The sequence below is a fragment of the Lepisosteus platostomus genome, chromosome 17 (genome assembly GCF_059453375.1).
Source record: "Lepisosteus platostomus isolate fLepPlt1 chromosome 17, fLepPlt1.hap1, whole genome shotgun sequence".
NCBI classification, from domain to species: domain Eukaryota; kingdom Metazoa; phylum Chordata; class Actinopteri; order Semionotiformes; family Lepisosteidae; genus Lepisosteus; species Lepisosteus platostomus.
Window position 1 is genome coordinate 12,470,065 of NC_142627.1, and position 24,693 is coordinate 12,494,757.

The 24,693-nt window shown below is 35.9% G+C and overlaps 1 protein-coding gene across 5 annotated transcripts in view; it reads right to left on the bottom strand.

Annotated features, from left to right (window-relative positions):
• kif16ba (kinesin family member 16Ba) overlaps positions 1-23,977 on the bottom strand; it is a 99,095-nt gene extending 75,118 nt beyond the window's left edge. For 2 of the 5 annotated variants that reach the window (XM_088610269.1, XM_088610266.1), the window contains exons 1-12: positions 23,600-23,966; positions 19,494-19,563; positions 19,122-19,235; positions 13,166-13,282; positions 11,051-11,148; positions 9,463-9,572; positions 8,738-8,880; positions 7,929-8,097; positions 7,389-7,520; positions 6,760-6,935; positions 6,375-6,440; positions 5,948-6,007 (exon numbers count right to left, since the gene is read on the bottom strand). In XM_088610269.1, coding sequence (XP_088466395.1) covers positions 5,948-6,007; positions 6,375-6,440; positions 6,760-6,935; positions 7,389-7,520; positions 7,929-8,097; positions 8,738-8,880; positions 9,463-9,572; positions 11,051-11,148; positions 13,166-13,282; positions 19,122-19,235; positions 19,494-19,563; positions 23,600-23,646 — 1,302 coding nt within the window. In that variant the 5' untranslated portion in view covers positions 23,647-23,966. Of the gene's footprint in view, positions 1-5,947; positions 6,008-6,374; positions 6,441-6,759; positions 6,936-7,388; positions 7,521-7,928; positions 8,098-8,737; positions 8,881-9,462; positions 9,573-11,050; positions 11,149-13,165; positions 13,283-19,121; positions 19,236-19,493; positions 19,564-23,599 lie in introns of all 5 variants that reach the window. The other 3 variants (XM_088610265.1, XM_088610264.1, XM_088610267.1) reach the window with 2 other exon arrangements.
• Positions 23,978-24,693: the final 716 nt, after the last annotated feature.

Sequence of the window (24,693 nt, forward strand, 5' to 3'; positions counted from 1 at the left end):
GTACATTTCGGAAATTGCATTACGCGATTCATAAAAAAATATTTTAATTGATTAGCACTTTAATAAGCTCAACAGGAGGGTGTTGTATGGTTCAGTTCATACCCAGACATTCTTCTTTACCTCTCTGCACCTCTCTTCAGAAAATAATCCATTTTTTGTTTCTAAAGGAAGGCAAGTTAACGTGAGGTTTCTGCAAAAAGAAAATCTAAGTGGCTGTCGTTTCCATTACAAATGATCTTAAATGATTTCCTACAGCGGTGAAAATAGCTTTGTAGATAAGACTGCATGAAATGGATGCAAAATCCATATCCATTCGTGTTTTACAGATATAGAAATCTGTATATCATGGAAAAGGCCAAGTGAGGCCCTCAGTCTTTGTAACAAATGGGTTCACTTTTTTTTTAAAGGATTACTGAAACTACATACAGTCATATTTGGTTCTCAAAATGGTTGTTGAAAGACCTTTCATCAATAAAGTTACCCAGAAATAGAAATTATGAAACTGCACAATTAAAATAGGTTGTATTATTAATATATAATACTTTTCCAACTGTGAATTTTTATTTTGCATATAACCAAACACAGTAATGGGTTTTGTGCAGGTCAGAAATTTCAGAGCTTAATGTCTTTAATTAGAAATCATTTCACCAAACAAATAATTTTAAATTTATTGCCTCAGGTCTAGATTAATTAATGCAGGCAATATTTAGAGATGAACATACCATATGTAGCTAATCACATAAATTTAATTAACAGCCATCCTAATGCAGTAGCTCACAGAGTTACATCATTTGATGATTAAACAATCTTAAACCTGTTGAGTTCTGCCATTTCTATCATCTCGCAGTAAAACAGGCAGGTGAATCAAAACAACTTAAACGATGTTTACAGGAAATGCAGTGTAGGCAACTGATTGATCCCAGTTGAAAAATCAGTGGATAAGTATCACTTATGGGAAGTGAACTTTATACTGAAACTGTAAGTTGACAGGAATAAGGTAAAATCATTTGAATGAAAGTAATATAAATAAAACTAATCTTTTTGATTCCTTCTTACTTCACTACGATGCTTTGGAAAGTACAGTACATTGTTTAGTATGAATGAATGAAATGTCAGAAACGGGCTCAAGTCTCAAGTATTACATGGGGAGAGCTGCAAAGTTTACCTCACCGCAAGCACATTTTGAAAGTGTTGTCCCAAGAAACAGTCGCACTTCTATGTTTAATATCCTCATCATTTCGCTGCCTCATTTGGTGAATCAATTTCTTTTTCACTGGAAAACAGGTGGGTATTTCAGAGCACAGCTTTGAGGGATAGCCTGAATAACCCATAATTGGGTTGCTTTTCATGTCTGAGGAGAAACACTACCATGACCACAATTGCCGGCCAATCCATCATATAATTACAGTTATTGGAAAAATATACTGCCTTGTCCCTTGTATGCTGTCAATAGACAGGCAAATTTTGACAGGCAAAATAATTAAGTTTAAAGGCCTCCAAAAAAGCTAAGATCAAAGTGAACCTTTCTAACACTGCTGAAAAGGGCAGTACTCACCCCCTCACACAAAAACACACTCAAACCCTTTACCCATCATTTACGTCCTCATCTGTCTTTTAGTTTGGTGGTTATTTGTTACTTCTTAGTGGTAACTGCAAGTACAAAACCCAGTAACCCCCAAGCACAATCTCCATCCATCCAAATATGTACAGCTACATGACAGGAAAGTATCACTTATGCCAATGTAAGAAGTTAAAGTAAATGCTCAAAATAAATAGCAAGAAAAGCTGAAAAAAATGTAAGCCGCTAAAGGTCTCAAGTCACTCAAAACTGAGAGCATACAATCAAAACATGTTCTCAGATTAGAGATGAATTAAGTATTTGCAGCTTCATTTAATTTTCATATTATTCACTACACAAAAGGATTATATTTTTGTGCTGAAACTTTTCTTTATCATTAGTTTGTCAAGGTAAATTATTTTGATCAGAATGGGAAGCCTAAGAGACATGTTGTTGAAGGCCAAGTAGGCACAAAAGACAGGTTTTCAAATAAGCTCAATCAAATGCAAATTTAAAGAACTGCTAAACAAGAATTTTTTAGGTCTTGTGCTGTAATGTATTTAATCACCCAACTCACTTTTCTTGTAACATTTTAGATTAAATATGAATGTTTCTGAAAAAAAATACTAATGTATATTTTATTCTTATTCATTCATCTCGTCAAAGTGCATTCATTAATTCTCCAATGATGCTGATTTTAAACAGGGATAACAAGACAGCACTAAAATAAAACACAATGAACTGACTGAATACTCCCAGTTTATGCAACATACTGCCCTTTTCTTCCCCAAGACATTAGAATGTTATGGCTAGTTTGCAGAGTCCCAGTTTACAGAGTTACAGCCCATTCCTGGTACAGAAACTGTCTGAGGTAGTCTCGGGGTGCCTTTTTCTGGGACACCCATCTCAGGGACTGGTCAAGGATAGATCACATCACCTCAGTGGCCTTGTTTCCCATAATCTGTCAGGCCAAAAGTACAGTTTTAAATTTTTACAGTTGGTTACAGACTTACAGCTTACAGCTGTATCTGACCTGTGGATCCAATCACAGAAAAGAGACTTCTGGAGCACTGCAGCACATCCACAGACTGGCCAAACCCAGGAGTGGAACCCCATTGATCATGTGTTGAATATTCTCAGTCACTCACTAAAGGATCTCCCTTAAACAAACAGATTCTGCGTCAAGAACTAGCGACAGTCCCAAAGACCAACAGCTACGGATTTCCTTCATACAATGTGCTGCCTGCCTAACACATTGCAAAATAAGCAGGTGCTCCTTCAATATTTGAATACTTAATTTCCATATGTCTAATCCATCAATACATATAGAATGAATACTGTATATCTGCCAATAAATAAATCAAACAGCATAAGAGACCTAATTACATGGTTTACCAGCAAAATACAGAATTCACAAACAATTAAACACCATCATATAGGGAAATTATGTTATGATTCAGTCTACACCTCTAGTTATGTGTAGTGAATCAACAATTGACTTCTGGGTCATTAAGCTGATTTAATGCTTGTTGCAAGTCATTCTCATCTAAATAACTGTAAAATCAAACATAAATGCTGTCCTTACTTTTTGGATATATCTTTAAAGGTTTCTCTTTCGTCCCCTGGGTTGTTAATGAGCTTCCATGGTAGTACACTGCCCTCTAGTGGTACAATTGGCAAGTCAATACTCAAATCTGTTACTCAAGTTGTCTTAAATCTACTCGTTTCAGACATACTGTACTCTACACTCCATTATGGATCTGAGATTATTCTTAATGTAAACTAAATTTACTTTTCCTAAGGAAGGATAGTGTATTGGTTGCCAAATAAATCAGTGATGCCAAGTTCAGCTTCTTGTCATTTCTGCTTCTTCCTGAACATTAAGAACTCCCTCACTATACAAGAATCAACATATCTCTGTATTCTACTAAAATGCAAAGTAAAAAAAGGGCATTTTTCCACATCAGTATCTCTTACAGTATCCAAGTACAATAGCTTCAGTTAAGGTGGCATAGTTATTTTCTTTAGAGCCTAAAATCAGAAAATTAAGCTAAACGCAAAACACTGCGCAATAACAAGGCATATTAATGACCAATCAAAAGCAACTATGAAGCCCAGAAAAGGATCCTACCTTTCAGCGCAGCTCACTTTCCAAACAACAGAGTGGAAGTCAGAGGCCTGTAAAAGGCTGTATTTCAACCAGCCTTTCCAACAAACCAGATCAGACACCACATTTAAGCTAAATGCCTTACTGAACAAAATAGAACTGATATTTATTTTTTATCTGACACACTGATATTGTAATAAAGTCAAGACAGTTTAGACTTTAAACTTGATGTCAATACACTTATTGCCACAGAGCACTGTGAAACTGATCTTACTCTGTTAAAACTATCTATTATCTCTCATGCAATACTCCTCATTAGAAAATCAAAGTTGAACAATACTAATTATGTCATTTCCCGCTTTCGAAGTATAATATAGATCCTTCCTGGAAATGATATTTCTTTCCAATTCAAATTCAATTTTTGCCAATGTCTAGCATCTTTATTTACATTTCTGGTTATGCTGCAAAAACAATCAAAAAGCATGCACAATTTGGTATTTTAAAATTGTGAAATTATATTGCCTCACGACAATAGTGTGCACACCAAAAGGAGAAAAAACTAAAATAAGTATGATTCCATCAGATAACAAAAAATGCAACATTACATTTTTGCAAGTTAATAACATATGTACAAGACAGCGTTAGTGCTTAGTGCTTCAGTTTTCCAGGACAGTATATATAAAATATATGCTGTCTGCTTTTAAAACACTGTTCTGCATATGGAGAACAATATTAACTGTCTTTTCTGCACCATCAACAAAGAAAATACAAACAGCCTCTTCAAAATTATGATTAAATTATTAATGTACTTCAAGAAACAAATTGTATAAAATCCCAAATAGTGTGCTTTACTTATTCTGGATATTTTTGTATTTTGCAGAACATCGAATTTGTCCCTACAGTGCTAAAGTCATTAAATTCTGGTTAAAATCGACAATCTACTTGTCCACTGTTGATCCCGGTGTGGACAATTTCTGTTCCATCTCAAAGTAACCAGAATGTCTTCTAGTAGAACCCCAGTCACTGCTGATCTTTCATAAATACTAAAGCCAACGAAAGCAAATATGTAAAAGATGCCTTTTACAATGTATACCCTGCACTGTAACCTATTATTATCAACAAAAATAACTTCATTTCCTGTATCAATAAAACAAGTTAACTGAAAACAAGTTAAGTTTTTTAATATTCATTTGTCAAGGTTTCCACGTTCCCCTTGAACAAACAAAAAAATTGCAATTCTCAAACACTGTATTATGCAAAACATTAGGTTTATTGGTGTGTGGCTAATTATACTCAAAGGAAGGCTAGAAATGATTCTGCATTAAAAGAAGAAAAAAAATTAAAGGCAGAAACATGTATCATGGACACTGTGGAATTTTAATATTGCATGACAGTAATCATTTTATTTTAAAAAAAAACACATTTCTGATTGTAGTTTTTTTGCTTCTCGGCTCACAGTTACACCCAGGGGAGGGGGAGGAAATGTAGGCAGGCTGGGCCAACCCGCCCACCGTCGAGGCAGCAGAGACAGTGCCCAAGGCTGGGGGGAGTCCGGGAGTCCCGGAGTCCCGAGTCCCAGCTCGAGACAGAACCTAGGCTTAAACCCGGGATCACAGAGCCTCACCTGTGCTCGTGTGCGCACCTTTAAGAGCTGAGCCACTCGGGAGACCCACAGTACCTTAGCCTGTGGTAGGTTACTGCTGGTTTAGGGAGATAACACACTATAGCAGCTCTGGTGGATCAGTGACATTGAGATAGTTTCAGGGAACACTAGTAATTTATGAGGCCAAGTGCACATGCTGTTCTGGCAACATACTATGGATCTGGCGATATTCCGGCGAACAGTACTGTAGATCACGTAGTTGAGTAAAGGTCACAACACTGTGTGTATTCTGCATGTCAACTATACTATATGCAGTATACTGAGATTCAGGATAAACTTATCACGTTTAACTAATAAATTCACAGTTATTGAATTATTGTTGATGATGGAGATGTTTATATGATCGCATCATTGTCTTTTATATGAGGTTTTTCCACTGATCTAATGGTGTAGTACTCACATTTTATATTAAGATCCTATTCTTAAATGAACAAACGATATGCATATATTGTAGGTGGATACCTGCAAAGCAATACTGCCAAGAAGCAAATAGTGCTTTTGTGAACAAGACGTACATCATTTCTCAAAATTACATAAGAAATTGACACATTGAAGCAATTTACATTTTGAGATTTGCATTAAACCATTACATGCAGATGTTTAAACAATCTTCACTTACTTTAAGTATGTTCTGAGTTTCATTCCATTTGTTTGTCCATTCCTTTGTCAGCTCTATTACCTATCAAGATGTATATCAGTCAGTAACAATAAGGAATTAAGGGGTTCACCAAGTAGAAATTGCTTTCATAAGACAAAATCTGTCAGACTGTAAAAGGAAATGAAAAGATTTTTTAAATAAACAACTACAGCAAAAAGAAAAAAGGAAAAAAAATCAATTGCATATTTTCCACTCACTGAAAAAATACTGCAGTTTCTTGCAGGCAAAAATTAATAGTTTAAATTAGTGCTGGAATTAACAAGAGGGGGAAAAGATACAGCTAAGCACAAGCAAAAAAACACAGATAATTCTTCAGTAAATCAATTCTTTAAAATGTATAGAATAAGCCATTATTTGGACAGCTAAAAACACATTGGCAATAACTTACTCTGGCTTCATTTTGATGAAGCTTCTCTTCCATACTTAAAGCTGTAGGAGAATCCAAAAGTGCAATCTAAGAAAGAAAATAACAGTGCAGTTATTTATGAGAAGAAAGCAAACAACCTATGCTAAACTGTTAGTAACATCTTCAGTAAAAAAATAATTCATCCTAATTTTTAATAAATTGACAACATGCCAGACTGAAAAGCCGAAGAAGATATATTTTCTGAACTTCTCTATTTCAGTATTATGCGCAAATTAATTTTAATTCATTTCTTAATTACGTTATCAACACACAGTGTTTAACCATTACATAGAGTACTATTCACGGAGATTATTTTTTTCAATACAATGTTGTAAAATGACATCAGCAAGCAGGCATGAACACCAACCTGGTTGCCTTGTGCTAGCAGTGCTTTTAACCGTGCTATTTCAGCCCGCAGCTCACGGATTAGTTTAACATTGGAGTCTTCATTAATGGTTGGCTTATTGATGATGTTTTTGGCTCGGTTTGCATAGCGAAGTGTGCTTAATGTCTCCCCATAGTTGACATCAGCAGGTGAGACAGCTAAAAAAAAAAAGAATGGTTCCACACAACACCTTGAAAACCTTAAAATTACTGAATGTGACAACATGTGACCTTTCCAAACCACACCACTACAGGGTATTCCAGAAGTACAATGCAAGTTAGCCTCAGTTACAATAAGAGGATGCTCAAAGTCCTTTTATTCATTCCCAGTAAAGTACTCAGGTTTAAGAAAAAAACACAAAAAAGAGAAAAAACTGGATTTAATTTGATATAGTTATGCACTTGAAAGGGAAAAGCAGAACTTTATTTCTGTCTTCTGTTAGATCACTGACAATAGGACTTTAATCAAGTATTCAGGAGAAGAATCCATAAATTCATTTTCAAAAGCACGTACTGTACATAGACGCAGGCTTTTGTATTAAAATATTTGAAACCATGAAAACAAGACTGGCATTTAAACCTTGAAGGTATCATAGAATTATATATACTTACTTGCAATCATAATAGTTTTAGAATTTCCACCAAGACTGTCTTTTAACAGCCATGTTAATACAGAGTCTCTATAAGGCACAAAAACCTGTTTCTTCTTTACATGGGAGCTCACAGCCTCCTGAGATAAGTCAGCTAGATAAAGAACAGAGCACACTTTTGAAGAGGTGTCACCAAACATCAAACTAAAAAATTCATTACATTGCAGGAATAATGTGACTGAACTGAGCTACTGTATGTAATAGTTTATGTATCTGGTCATTAAGGACAAATCATCCAAAACACATAAAGCAAATACCACAAAACATACAGTACTATATATTTTAGACATTAAACTTAGGATTTTTTGTTATACGGTCAGTCAAGCAATTTGCTTCTTTGAAAATATTTCTACAATTCAAAATAAAAATATTTATTTAAATATTTAATGACATTGTCATAGTGATGCATACATAATAAACATGTACCTGTTTGAGTGGTGATGTTTATACTTTGATAAACCACACTTATTGCTCTATATTAAACTAGATATACAGTACCTACCTAAAGCAGAAATGACATTTCCCAGAGTGACAAGTGATTTGTTAATGTTTCCTCCTTCTTTTAACCTTACTCCTGTAGCACCTGTGGCATCTGCTCGCTCACTGCCAGCCAAATCCACCAAATGAATTTTACTGACTGTTTCACAGGGCATTTCGGCATCAAATTTAGCCTGGAGACAGAAGACAGCAATTGAGCTAAGGACAAAGAGTGCAACCTCTGGTTCATAAATGCAAAGTAAGAAATTCAACACCTCCATCTGCAAACACACAGATGTAATAACTCGTTATAATTATTCACATTTGAATAAAGGCTTTGTTAAAGCAGCAGTTACTGTATATATCATAATACAGTAGAGATACCTGTGCTTTAACTCCTTTGAAAAGTGAAACATCAGACATGAATGTTACATAAAAGAACTAAAGAGACAATGGACCAAACAGATATTCCAAACAAACCCATCTGGAAAATTTTTGGGATGCCTTAACGATGTGCAAATAATGAGTATATACATACTCAATAAAGGTGTACAGACAAATGAAAGACAAAACTCTTCAAAACATTATGAATTCCTTTTTCTCTCAGGAAAGATGTGGCACGATTCCCCAGCTGCGCACAAACTGCTTCGACAGGCTTGTCTGAAGCAAGCTCGGCGGGCGATAACATGTGCTGGCTGATCCACCCCAATGGCTGCCATATCCATATCAGGAAGTGTGCTAATTAGTACGGTATAAGACAGCATGGCAGCTATCAGGGATGACAAGGAAAAGCTTTCGCAGGAAAGGAATTAATGTTCATTTCAGTCCACTTGCCTGAGTGAAGTTGATGGTGAAAATGGCATGGGACCTGCTGCTAACATCATTCATCCCTGTACTGGCAGTGGTTCGGTTAATATTTCCAGCTTCCATGAGCTCCTCCACATCACTGTAATTCTGAACCAGGTGTTTTGACAAATCTGGATGGATGTAAAACAAGGCTTTACAACTCCTGCTAGAAATCCCAACTCACATTCTAGGTACTCAAGTAAATATCCAGACATTTGCTGCCAAAAGACCTTTATTGTGCATTTTTCTCAGGGTGCTCTTAACTGACTCACAATACTTAGCCCTCTTTTCATAAAAATACACTACTTTATTTTTGACATTTAAACGGCTGTAATGGCAATAATGGAACTTCAACTAAACAGACGGAATATCCTATGTGGCTGGCATTTAGCAAAGTGAGTATTATTATTATTATTATTATGATGCTTTTATACAGAGCAACTTACATTTATATACTGTAGATGGGCATTTTATTGAAGCAATGAGTGTGAAGTACCCTGCTGCTCCAGGTACAACAGCAATGGCCCCACCCACACCCACCCCTCCAATTACAAGTCTAGAGCCCAAGACAGAGCCTATTTTATTTTATTTCATGCTCCAAAGCAAGATAAAAACATTGTACTAAAATGCACGTAAAAAAATCCCATGATTTATGTTTGTTTCTGCAGGGATGGCTGAATTTTCTTAAAAGCAATCAGGTAACTGCAGCTTACCCTCAACATAAGGTCCGTCTTTTGGATGTTCTCGTACTCGCAGATTGTAGGTCTTGGTGGATTTTCTCCTGAGCAAGTCCCTGACGCGTTCGTTGTAAATTTCCAAGTAACTGTCAATATCAAACAACTGAAACTGTAATAGCCTAAATACAAATTTCAGTTTGCTGTACTGAAAAAATGCACTGACAATTAGTTTCTGCACAGGTACCATCAATCTCTCATAACTATCCTTTACTCTTTGTCCTTTCATTTAAATCCTCATGAAGTAATATCGTTGTATGAGCCTCAACTCCAAATGAAACCATAATTCAAACTAATCTCCCAAGAGTCTTGCTCCAATGAGCAGTGTCAATAAAATAAATGGAAACGTTCTGATGCTTCACACAGCAGAAATTGTAATACACTAAACAGCAATATTAAAGCCAACCATTCAGAAAGCCTTCCTTGCTAGAAACAACTTCCAAAGACATTGTAAAGCTATGCTTTCCAAACTATATTTTCCGACTGTTTCAATGGAGATACATGGATTTTTTCTCCTCAAAACCTTTTGCACAAATGCAAATTTCCATTTGCAAATTGAAAGAGTGACCAGATATTAGCAAGACAGCCGTCAGTGAACCATTATGTCAAGTCAAGTACCTGTCTAATTTTAAATCACCTATGCTTTACATGTGATTCTAATGTGGAATGATAAACCACTCTTTTTTATGTACATTAATATAAATTATTGCTACTGTATATAGAAGCAGTACAAAAACAATTTCCAACATTAAAACAGATTTTTTTTAATTAACCCAAACACTGCAAACAATTAAGGTTATTCCTTGATGGACACTTAAATTAAATATTAGTAATGACTTGTAAGCATTAAAAAAATATCACACACAACACCAAAAAGCCTCAAGAATGGCGTCAGAAACAGAATTCTGTGGATAGAATATTAGTATATAAGTATATTAGTTCAATCAACCCATGCAAAATACTACAACAAAAAGGAAAAAAAAACAGCGCTTTTGCCTCTCAAACAATACCAATACTTAAGAGGCTACTAATGATTTTTTTCATATTTTCTAGATTATGAGCACTTCCTAATCAATATTAAGGCATATTTCCCTACTGACTTAAGGCTGAAAGCAGCACCAACAGTTCATGAAGAATTCGGTAAAGTATATCTGTGATACTAAATGTTAACTGATATTTGCTTTGCGTCTCACTTAAGTATTATTTAAGACTTCTTACAGCTTGCTGAACAGAAACGCAACTTTTCACCTTCACTACATTTTTAAAGAAATGGCCAAACTCTTCTGATCCAATCCCCAACTACCTTCAGATTCCACCAACAGCTGCTGAAGGCTGACTACTGTAATACCCATGTGAAGTCCTACAGCGACCTTCATGATAATTTGTACCTCATTATAACATGCTAAACAACCACGTCTCCAGAGTAGCCCAGTAATGAGGGTACGGTCCTTTCCGGAAAAGCCAGGCGAGCAGAGTAATTAACAGTTTGGCTGCACTGCAGGCTGCGCGGTGTGAGATTAGAATGATGAAGTGCCGAGGAGCATCCCAGCAGCCCAGAGATGCTCACCTGACTTCAGTCCGAAAGGAAGCCTCATCCCACCTTGTCATTCCGGCTATGCGACTGAATAGCCCTTCGCATATTCGAGGTATCAAACCCTGATCCCCCTGAAAAAAGAAGTGAAAACTTTAGAAAAAACACATGTTCACAGCAACTTCTGTTTTATTATATTTTATTTTACTATTTGAAAATGCTCTGTATAAAATGAAAGAGTTGCCCTGCTTTCATATTAATCAGATCCAATATTCTTATCTCGTAAACTTCATGGTTTACTTGCACTAAAAATTACATTCCTCTTCTATGCAGGGAGATTACAGCACCAGTAGCTGTAAACATACACAAAGTGACCTGGCAACAGGTTTCAACATTTTTTAAGACTGAATGTTTTTATCAGTCAATCTCAGGAGGAGAGGCTCCTTCAACCTTTCAAGTCTCTGACAAACTCAAATCTCTGACTTTCTTCTATTGGGTTCTAAAATATGCTTAATTGTGTCAGATTCAACAATGATTCTGTATTTTTGCAGACCACTGGAGCTGAACCTGAAATGTGAAAGCACATACAGTAATAGCAGTGGCCAAGGCGAGACTGAAGTTTGTCTGTAGAAGTATAATATATTCATCCTTGGCCTGCTCGTACTTGAACATCCCCACCAATAGAAAACGGCTATGAATCTGGGCTTCTGGAAGTAATGTCAAAATACCTTAGAGTGCCAAACACTGGCCAAAGTTCATCTTCCAAAGAAGCAGGTGTGAACTATGTGCCTCTACATACATTAATCTTGGCCACATTCTCAAGGTGCACACTCTGAATAATTATTCTGTGAATGTTTCTTGTTTATTATGCTTGGAAAACATATAAAACTGTATTGAATTACATCTAATAAAACAATACTGAATATACAGTACACACATTATATAAAATCATTTTAAAAACATAATAACAGAATAATCAACATGTAAGTATTCAACACGATGCACCTGTTGGGATTTCTACATCCCACTGGCAGTAAAAAATGCCTATTAAAGAAACCTATATATTCCTACAATATAAGAGCAATAACCATAAAGGGTTAACCTGCTGCAATACATTTCTTACTAAATAATAATTCATGTAACTCATATAAAGTCAATGCAGAACATTTTGAAGGGGAAAATAATTTCAGTGATTATTATATTGTTAGATGAGGCATAATGCTACACATTACTGTTTTCTTGAAAGCAGGTAATTAATAACAGTTTTTTCTTAATTAAAACAAATCATGAATATGAAGGAGAGTTACAATGCAGAAAGCATGATCACAGTCCTGATTAAGATTACACTGCTCAGATCACAAAGGAAATAAAACATTACAGTAGCAGGAAAATGGCCCCTTGTTAAAGCTTCTTTGGTGTATATTGCAAAGGAAGAAGAGTATTTTATATATAGCATGTTTTCGGCCTATCAAAACAAACGAACAGGGACTCTCTGAATTCCTTCATTGAGCTTCCAAACAGAAGCAGAGCATGTTTCCTGTTCTGTGCTTTTTCTATTATTCATCAGTATCTCCACCAGGGTCATGCAGAGGCCCCCTACACCATTTGCTTTCCTGAATATATGATGTTGCAAAATTCAGACAGGGAGGTAGGATTTGATAGAACTCTGTAACGCACAGCTCATTATTCTGTAAAGTATTATTACTTTCTATTCATCTGCTTATTAGTATTTGCTATGCAGATTCTATAATCTGCTAACCTTGATTTTCTTCATGTTTACGACATGACCCCTGTATCGCCCTTTGCATATTTTAGTAAATCTAATCTTAACAGTTTCAGCACCTTGATGTCTTTAAATTATATAAAAATCATTAACCACAGGAATTTAATGCCAGATTGCAACAGTAATATAGCAAAATGTGAAACATACAGTATGTCTGCAGTAGATACTCTTAAAGATAATGAGATGCTCTGCTGGTGTTATTTGCTCCATGTTATTTTTCCAGTGGTCCCATCTGAGGCTTTCTCCACATCAAACAGCAAATAATGCAAACATTTTCACCTGATAAATTATTCGAGACCAACCCATTAACTTTGATCTTTAAATTCCCGCACATACAAAACATTGAAAATGTTTAATTCATTGTTTACCGGGTTTCCCATCATTGTATAGGATTTTCCTGATCCAGTCTGGCCATAGGCAAATATGCAGGCATTGTAACCTTCAAAAGCAGCTTTAAGGACATCAGAGCCAAGATCTTTAAAAACCTGAAATACAATGAATAACAATGAATACATCCTTTAAAATACAAAAATATTAAGTCAAAGCCACTGGTGCACTTTAAATCACCATTATGTGTGTATTCATATGGATCACTGTATATGATCCTAAAAAAGAAACCATAGAGGTTAACTTGCCTTTGTGTTTAGCCTAGTATTGTTGAAATACAATAATATGTTAATAGAGAGATTAAAAATGTTATCTTGTGAATAACTGTTACATACAGTAGCATTTTCAATGATCGCAAAACAGGTACCATTACATACACTTAATGGTCAGCTGGTCTGAGAAAAGTAACAGATACTACTAGATCTGTGTGCAAGTAGAATTTTCAACAAACACAGATTGTTTGGTGGCAGGTAACTGGAACAAGAAGTAGCTTGCCACAAAGTGGACATCTGAGAGTTACAACACCTGTCCAAGGGCAATTCATCAGAATGCTGCAGCAGCTTTGCAGTTCATTCCAAAGTGCTCAGTGAACTGCAGAAACAGTCTGTACATGTTCCTGATTAGTGCCAATAGGTCTACGTGTAAGGATAATTCAGACTTTTCAACCTGTTCAGCAGCCACATCCTAATCCCATCCAGAAAAATGTTGGTAGTCAGCTGGACCTCTTCTGTGTGTGTATTATCATTTCCAGTGTAAGATTCGATCTGTGATTTGGTCATAGAGGTGTTAATGCAACACTTTTGTTTTTGCAAGAGTGGGCACAGTTGAAGTTGAGACTGTACCTTCTTAATCTGAACTGTTCTAGGAAAGAGGTGCTGAAAACAGCAAGGACGCATTTACTTTGAAAAGAAAAGTGAACAAAATTGTCTGTAAACACCTGATGTATTGTAGTTGAGTCATTCAATATCTATCATACATGTGATTTGATTCAACATGGTCACACAGAAAAAACAATCAGCTGCTGTTAGACTCTGTGAAAAATGTTTTAACAACTACAGTAGATTAACATTTTTTGATAACCTGGGTAGAAACAGCCATAATAATTTGTCTAACAGAGGCAATGAAAGTAAATTCTAACTTGAAGATTAATACTTCTCATTTGTTTTGTCAATTTTGGCTTCACTTGCATTTCCTGCTAAGTTAAACAATGCTTTTTATTAATATGTACCCAAAATGTTTTTCTACATAATCAGAAAAGGCTTAAAATAACGCACAAAAGGCAAAGTATCAATTAACTGAGCAGTTCTGCTAAATGACCTGTTGACAAAACTGCCTGCACAGCCATACAAAATGATAAAGTCTCCATATTAAAAGTTATTTAGAATGGACTGAGTTACATAAGGCCACTGCACATTTAAGTAGGCCGGAAAAGTAAAGCTATATGTATTCAAATCAGTTACTTGCTAATTAAAATTCAAGCCGGCTGCCCCAAAAGCATTTATCATAATTGAAATTCAGGCGGATGGACAAGCAACTGCTAAAATTTAAACTGATTGTGTATAATTAAAGTCTGGGGAAAATAAGCATCACAGAAAAACCAAGCAGTGGCCTTCTGTGCTCCTCTCAATGTTTACATGGCACAGTGGAGACTGCAATTTGAGAATCTGAAATACCTTTATTCACAACGGGTTTTATGCAAATTTCATATACCTGCTAATACATATCCTGAATACTTGAAATCTATTTTCAGAATGCAAAATTTCTACTCTGACATTAACCCGTATCCTAATGCTCTATCACAAAGGTTTTGGTTTTCATATTTTTAGTGCATGAAAAACTTTTCAAACCAAAAAAAAACACTCCTTTAAGTTTTTCCAACACATCTGCAAATACCCTAAACTGCAAGCAACTTAAGTTTGAAGACATGATGACAACAGATTCCATAGCAAACATTATCCTTATTATTACTGTAATGGTTTAAGATAATTGTTGTTATTGTCGTGATTGTCAACTTCAAAGCTATTGCTGTTGCTGTTCTTTGTCTACTATTTTACCTTGTACACTGTTAAGAGATCACTTTTCTAAACACCTGCTGTGCCTGTGTCTTTTCAATTTGAAGTGTCAAAATCCCATTAGATCTGAACCACAGCACTGCATTAACTTAGGTCATTTTGGGCTTCAATGTAGCAGTGATCCAATATAACATGCATCTAAAACTGCACATACATCTTTACAAAAACAAGATTTATTTGTGACAGTTTGTGGCATCTTGCAAATTGGGTTTGGAAATTTAGTAGATGGGATTAGAAACTACAAGTCCTTACATTTACACAATCAAGTGCAGCCTTCAGCACTTGTCAGGAAATGCCTTTAGGGTTAATTGTGATCTGTGTTTATTTTTTTCCATGTTATTATACATTCTTGTACAGTAATTAAAACTACATAGCAGATTGAAAGTCCAACTGACAGCTCACAATTCACACTTAAAGTAACTGTAATGCTGTTCAAGGTAGAATTAAGGTTGTAAGCACACAGAGTTCCAGTGAAGGGGGGCACAGGTTTTCCCAGCTTAATATCTACTCAAATATGTACCAAAATAAAAGCTATTTTAAAATTGTAGGAGTCCAAATATTACGTCTAAATCAAAATAAAAAACAATATGTTTACAGAGATTTATTTGCATGGTTTAAAAACAATGTAAGAAATCTGTCTTCTGAAGTCTGACTTTTAGTGATGAACTAGACTGGAAATAGCATAGAACATGTCAGGGATGAAACACCACTGAGCATTTTGAAAGACTGAGTGAGAACAAGTCACACAACAAGCATTTCTAGCTTCTAATAATTATCAAATAAATTAATTAGCAAAAAGGTACAGCTGTTCAAAGACTTCAATTATTTTGCCTCTGGGATATTAAAAAGCCATAATGAAATCCCTAGATCTCTCAAAAATCAATGCCTTCTGGAGATACCTTCATATCTGTGGCAACCATTCAAAAGATTTAGAACTGACACACTATTCATATTTGTATTCAGGTATTGCAAGGGAATTAAAACTACAACAATCATTCAAACCTCATTCATAATTGGATTGTGTTAATTAATAGGTATAATTTGGAAATAAAAAGATGAGGCATCCTTGGTATTAAAATGATGTAAAAACTTCACATACATAAAGAGTATGGCAAAAATATTTTTTGTTATACAACACAGGTAAAGCTTCCTGTGACAACAGAACCAATATTTATCTAGTAATATTTTATTAGAGCTTCTCAGTCACAAATAGCCTTTTCTTTTAAAAAAGCATAACCACATATAAATCCCGTATGAATTATTCAGTGATAACTATTGCCATTAGGTATCCTCAACTCTTACCCTCAAAAAGAGCACAAGTGAGTTACATGTAACTTGAGTTACAAGTGAATACATGAGAACTTCATAACCCTTCAACAACCAGACCAGAAAAACAGCACTAATTATCTAACATTGATTTTTCTGCCCACTTCCGCCTGCAATAAAGCAATAGATAGAATGCTGCACATGCAACTGCTTGTGCTTCCATCTTTTTATTAGTTCTGTAAATACAGTAAAAGGTTTCCAATATAAGATCAAGGGTCAACTTTGGCTGATAATATACAATGATGTTGGATAATAGAGTGTTTAACAGTCCTAACAGCAGCATGCCACAGCAAAAACACCATGTGTGATCGGTTATCTTCAGGATAGACTAATACAATATGCTCAGACAGATTTAGGTTTTTCTTCTATCAGAGAATTTCTTTAAATACAGCAATAAAAATTCATTGTGTTTCATTACTTTGCTAAAAGCTACATCTTATGCATTAAAAAATAAAGATAGAGTGTATACATCCTAAAAAATGTATTCATTGTCAGAGGTATTCAAGGGAAGTATACTTCTTACAGAAAAAGCTAAAAGAACTTCCTTATTTTGTTCTTTTCAAATGGACAAATGATCTGCCATTATTCTAAAACGACAAACAACAAATTGAGGTTGCTTTGAATCTTTATGGCTTCGCTTTATCATTTTTCCAATGTATGAAAGCAGGCTATTCAACTATGCTGAATAAGGAAAAAAAAAAGAAGTGAAAACAGAAACTCAGCAGCTGGTATCACAGGCAGAAAAAAAGAACTTGAGTTCTATTGCCTCTGCCGGTTCCAAAACATCCCAAGATCACTAAGTTAAACTCGGCCTTCAGATGCATATTTTAATAGGCTATATAATAATACACTACACTTCTTGAACAATTCATTTTAAAGAGCAGAAAAAGATTTTCAATCAAATTTAACTTCCGTAACATTCTCTCACACCAACATTTTTCAGCTATAAAGGACCAATAGATGGTGCCCTTCAAGCTGAAATACTATATAGTATGGAGGTTTCAGAGAAGAGCACTGCACATTTCTATGACTCATCTTCTACTTACTGGCAGGTTCTTTCATACTGTATGTAGTATTTAAACAGTCTGTATTTTACTCATTCAGCTCAATACATATTTTACTGATAAAACACTACAGAAATACTTTAGATCACACACAGTATATACTGAAATTACTGTATTTACATAAAATTGCTTAAGCAACTGCAAAAAAGTATTCCTGAAACCTTTCTTAATAATCCATTAGTATTCCAAATTGAAAATTGATACAGGTTCCATATATCATAAGACTCCAATTTAACCTTTTACACTTCACATATTCACAATATAAAACTTGCACTAAATAAATGAATATTAATGTACAATATGGCCCACTAGAATACTAAGGCATAGAGTTATTTGGATTTTGGTCATCATAGACCTTTTAATCAAGAAAATAAAGGCAACACCCTACAACTTGGATGCCCTAGACAACAATCCAGATCATGACGATAGGGAATTCACAAACCCCATAAGGAGCAAGTCAAGAGGCTGTTGAAAAGACATGTAAGGATTAGTAAAGCAAGAAGAATTAGGAAGAATTAATGACCCATATTTATACAGGGGCAGGAAGATCCATCAGGTGTCAAGTATTGAGGGTTGCATCTCCCTTAAAATTTATTTTTTTAAATCCGTGACGTATAATTGTCCACAAATTTCTCTTTTATCTGTACTGAGGTCTTTTGTGAAATCAATTAACAACCAGAAAAAAAGGGTTTTAAGGCCACCTGTACTAAAATAAAGTCAATAAATACTTCTATACTCATTCACAAAACACGGGACATGAGTTCTTAGGTATTTTTAAGTCATGAATAAAAATCTGTTACAGTTAAATGTTACTGTTAAATGCTCAGATCTGTTGTTAAAAAAGCACTAGAGTGTTATTTGTGCAATACTGTAACTACTAGGTGTTCCACCCCTTCTTGTGAGCAGCAAAGCTGCCAATGTGTAGTTTGACCTCATCAGATCTCATATGCTAGAGGGGTGGCAGACCATCGAGGAAAACTGGGATAGGGTAGTAAGTGGTGCCAGTATACTAGTAGATGACACTCATCCTTCTAGGACAGAATTTCCAGTATGGTGAACAGTGAACGGTCTGTGTAGTAGCTCTCCAATTGGGATAAAATGTTAAACAGAGGTTCTGACTTCCTGGACAATGAATATCCCATGGTATTGTTTGTAAAAGCAGGGGAATCAGTGTCCTTGCTAATTTCCACTAAGGGCAGAATGTGGGAGAAGGTCCCCCTTAATTTAGCTGGTGAGGTAATTTCTCATTTTCTCATTTATCCAGGTGATAAACTGTGTAATAGGGCTGTTGGAGCATAATGATTACCATGTGTCACCCCAGTGGCACAGCAACTTTGGGGTGGACAATGTCTATGACCTCTAAAAAAAAGTGAAGCACTTTGGCATTCTAGGGAATAAATTAGCTTTCACAATACAAAAACCAAGAAAAGATTTCCCAAACCTGCAGTGCACAAAGGTAGGAGAAAAAAACATACCTTTTCCTGAGATGCATAGTTTGCATGTTTATTATCAGCTGAGTCATAGGAGAAGTCATATGTGAATGTCTTGATTCTTTCTCTTGCATAATCTCCTGAGATCCCCTCTGGTATCTGGTAAATAAAATGTTACGTGAACATATATATTTTTTAAACCATAAGTAAAATAAGAGGAGAGGAACATATTTGTTTTTTATGTGCTATTTCCCTCCTTTTATTTGTGTCTTACATTTACCAGATCAGATAAGATTTAAATCTTCTATAGGAGAGTGACAGGGTGACTTAATACCCACTGCCAGCTATTTTTACATTTACTCTAACAAACATGACAAGGGAAATCCAGTTTAAAGAAAACAGAGTACAAATACTTACCTTTATGTTTGTTATTGAAGTTTTGTTCCCTTGCATCTGAATTATGAATTTGGCATCTAAATCCTTCTCCCTATCATAAAATGACAAGACTTTATTAAGGAATAATAGAATACAAAACTGTAAATTGATCATTATTGCTTAATTATTCTCAATAATATTATTCCTGTCTTTTCAATGGACATCTTCTCACACTTTTCCCAGTGTGTCATTACCTTTGAATAGAAAGTTAAATGCTTCATATAGAAAACTCATACAATTACATACTGTATAGAAGGTATGTGCATGAGACAGATTATCTTGATGTCTGCCATTTATGGTTTAGTCAAATGCACGTGTGCATGTTGAGGTCTCCTATTTTGTTATGGTAAAGGTTTCAATGGCATTTCATACTTATAGGTAATTAAGAACAATTATAAATGAGGAGGAGGCCTTACAGCCCATCAAACTAATTTGGACTTTAGCAACTCATTGGCCCTAAGATCTCAACCAGCTGTTTCTTGAAGGAAACCAGGGTATTGGCTTCATTAACACAGAACAAGGTGCCCGGCCACATTCCCAAGAACTTTTGTTTTTTACACACTTACACAGAGTTTCCGAAAAAGTTCATTCTTATTATTTAAAAAGCATAATGAAACTATAAAGAGTACTATAAAACTATAAAGAGGACACAAGCAAAAACTAAATGGAAATGCTAGCATTCTGGTGTACATAGAATTAATAAACACATACACTCTGGCATTATAAATACAGTACACACAGCACTAGGTACTTCTCTGAAGTACAGGTGGCTGCAACTACTGCAAGACAACTTAAAATAATTAAATAAACTTTTCTTATATTTTTCTAAAAATGTATTGTGCAAAATTGTAATTTAAGATTATATACTGTGAAGATGGAGCTAGGTAATTATCGAAAACAGTTTAATTCAAAGAACTATATCCTTCAACTTCTACTGAATGCACACCATTAATTAAATGTTAAATATAGCAAGAGATACCATTTTACAACATCCAGGTGGATGCTGCACATTGGTGGTGGTGGAGGGGAGTCCCCATTACCTGTAAAGAACTTTTCAGTGGAGTGTCCAGAAAAGCTCTATATAAGTGTAAGTTAATTATTGTAACGCAACGGGGGCTCAGGCGGGCGCCCTTGCCGCATCTGGTCGGCCCCATCCCGACTGAGGCTCGAACCCGGGACTCCCGCGTCTCTCTGCAGCGACCTAGCCCCGTGAGCTAAAGAGAGATCTCTCTACAGCCCAGTAGCTGTAGTCCTGCTATCACAGGGAAGGGCGGTGACGTCACCTGCTCTGGTACGCCGGCTCTTACACAGTACCTATCGGCCGTAAGCGTTACACTCTCCCCCGCTTAAATCGCCGTCCCCGGCGAAGGGCTATCCCACCCCGCTTCTGACACCAATGTAACGCAACGGGGGCTCAGGCGGGCGCCCTTGCCGCATCTGGTCGGCCCCATCCTGACTGGAGGCTCGAACCCGGGACTCCCGCGTCTCTCTGCAGCGACCTAGCCCCGTGAGCTAAAGAGAGATCTCTCTATAGCCCAGTAGCTGTAGTCCTGCTATCACAGGGAAGGGCGGTGACGTCACCTGCTCTGGTACGCCGGCTCTTACACAGTGCTTGTCGGCCGTAAGCGTTACATTATTATTATTAACTCATCTGTTGCAGATGTCGCCTTACAAGAACCTTTCACCTGAACTAGCTAAGTCCAGAGACATTTGAGCATTATTTCTTTGAGAAGTCTTGCTGTAACAATGAAGTACTAGAGCCTTAGATCAAAATTGAAACTTGGTGCCCTGTCCTAGGTTTCCAGAGCAGAGAACTGGCATGCAAAGTAGAACAAAGAAAACAACTGTCACTCAAGATCCGGTTAGTAATCTTCAGGTCTAAAAGTTTATTTAATTGACATTTACTATAGATCTCATTTAAAGCACAGTATATCCCTGTACATTACTTACTCTTATAGGATAAAAAATGGAGCCATACTTTATGCTACATACTACAATAGCACAGATTCAATTAGAGGAAGATTAGTATAGCCTGTAATGTCGATATTGTTGTTCTGCCTACATAAAATGTAAAAATGATTGGAGACTTTTAGTTGGTCAAGTTAACAGCTAGAACCCCTTTCTGGAAGGAATTGCTAAGGACACAGTAAAACTATTTTCTTGATCCATGACAAGCATCATAAACATTGTTGGGACAAAGAAGCTGGTTATTTAAACTGTACTGCATAACAACGTATGAAGGGAAAATACTTTATGTTTTAAAACTTATTGCACAACTAGATTAGCTTTAACCATTTTGTAATAAAGGGTTAAGGCTATTTGTAATTCCACTGCATGTTTTCACACCCAAACAGTCGTCAGTTTAAGTCATGAAGATTCTCATTAAATAATGTTGTGTGGGTCCCGTCCACCCACATGATCTCCCTCTCCCTCTTTATGGAATACAAGCCAGATTGTAGTTTTACGCACAAATTTAAAGAACTTAAGTCTGTACAAAGGTTAAAACAACACAGAACAAAGCAGTCAAGCAAAATGGGAATTTTCTGTTTGCACACGATGTCTTACAACCTGCCCTTACAGTAAAACAAACAAAGGCTGTTTTGTATAAGAGCAGCCTATCTGAGAGTGAGAATGGTGATTAACACTAGACGTTCATCAGGCAACACAGGATTTGACCTCCTGTGTCATAGTTAACAAAAGTTATTTTCATGTTTTATTGCTACAAAAACATAAAGCAGAACCTCATTTCTGCCTTATACTTATTAACATTCACGGCAAATATTGTCTAACAAGAAAGGAGCATGGTTGTAAATAAAAAAAACATAAAACCAGAGACATGGAAATTAGGTTCTGATTATTTTTGTATTCATATAACTTTCTAAAGATTACATTTTTGTATGCTTAAATCCTTAATTAATAATTTGTTTAACAGTCATCCCTATCCAGAGCAATAATTTGTCTTTCTAATAACTAAGGCACTTCAGACTCTGTAGTACAGTAAAACACTGATACTGTATGTGAAACGCAGTTCCTTTAAATATCATGTTACCCCTCTTTAATGACCTAAGATAATGAGCAAACAATGAACTTTCAGCAGTACAGCTATTATACCCTAATAGCCATTCTGAAGTAAGTTTCAAGCTTTTAGGTTCTGCTAGCCCAATTTAAGCAAACAGTGATGGTCTCTAATAATGCATTTCTGCGGGTGTTCATCTCAAAATGCAGTTTTCTAAATGTATTTATGAAATTACAATGTAAATTACACATAGACATTTTACTGCACATATACAATGCAATATGTGTGGTAATATGCTCAGGTAAATTGTTCTGTATTTATCCACAGCAAACATAGTATAAAAACAGCAGAGCAGTAAAAAAAGGTATCTTCTCTTTGAAGTTATGATGAAGGTCAGTCTTGACAAAGATGAGGTTGCAGAGTACCACGACATTACGCAATTCACAGCAGCTGACTCTGCTGTTGTCCCGCAACACTGGGACATTGGAGGCGAGGTGGGGTGAATCACCAAACAAACTTCAGATCCATCTTTAATGACGTCAGTTATTTCGAATTAGAGCGCAATTTGACACCGTCAAATTGTGCATTTCTCTTATTGCTTTTCTGCATGCTATAGCAAGAGAGCAAAATTAAAAATGAATATGCTTCTCATTCCGTTATGTCAAATCCCCAGTCTGTTTCCCGATCGAGGAATATTTGAACAGATAGGAAGATGTGTTGCAAAGACGCTATATAAAACATTTACTAAACGAGAAGCAGTTATTCAGACCTTCGAAATGTTTTGCATTTTTGTTGCTTAGTTGAAAGATACCACGTTGTCAGCTTCAAACAACATGGGTGGATAGTTTGTTCTACACTTTCGAAACACTTCGTGTAAATGTATACAAGGTACCGAATAAAAACAATGTAGCGCGTTGCATGCAAAGAATACACGGTGAATAACGCTGCTGCAACTTAAATTCTTTAACATTACAAGAGGAGACGCTAAAGCAGGTAAGAAGACATTTTTAAAGAAAGACTTTGCATTCAAAACTTAAATGCGAAGAAAATATTTTTGTAGTTAGACACTTACCGCCGATTCATCGGCCTGACTCTGACAGCCACTCTCACTGATGCCATCGTTCATTCCTGTGGCTCTGTTGTGATCCGCACCTGTTACCAGCTCAACCGCAGTCTTATTATTTAGGTTTCTTACTTTTGGACAAACGCAAGGGGGGGGGGAAACATATTTTTGCGTATGTCAGTGTGAATTTCTGAACGGTGTGAACTGTTGACTTTCACTGCGCCGGTGCCACCGCAGCAGAAGTAAATACAGGATATCTTTCCAAGGAAAAACTCTCAAACTCCGCTACCGCTGTCAGCTGACAAAGCATGAACTCCAGGAGGGATGCTGTAAAGGACAAAATACTCTTAAACGAAGAACGCGTTTGGAAAAAGGCATCGGGGAAATCAAAGCAAAACCCTCATGACTCAGTGTACGACCGCAACGCAGCGGGCGTGGGAGTTTGTAGGCCTGCTCAGCCACAGGCAAACAGGAAATTATGTGTGTGTTTAAAATAGGGTATTATTTGAATAATCGAGAGATTCTTGTGGATTGAAACCAGTAATTCAACGATTCTCATCAAACGATTAATTTTAAATTGCCTCCGTAACCTCTTTTCAAATATGTATTGCAGTGGGCGAATTATGATTTTAGAAAACAATTGTCTACCTGATTTTCTACAGTTTAACCGAAATTCGTTTTCTGATTTTCATTTTGTGTCCTTGTCAAAGTTGAGTTTTGTTTTCTCTTAGTGTTCCTATAGGTTTTTTAGGTACAATACTAAGAGAAGGAACATGAGTTTAACATTTGTAGAATCTCGATTTGTAAATTGAGTAATTTAGAGATCATCTGGGATCAGAATCTGGGTACCATTCTGTCCTCAAAGACATAGTTCCCTTCATTGTAAAGACAACGTGTAATTTATCAATAACTTTCAGATGTTTAATATTTAAAAAAAAAATGGAATTGTACTCTCTAGGACCAAAGCTGGAAATCACTGCTTTAATGTCTTATATATATTATATTCTCATTCACATACTGTATGATCTCTCTTACAATTTTACCTTTTTAATTCTGACTGTAATAGTTTAAACTGGTTAATACAGCACTCTAATTGCTATGAA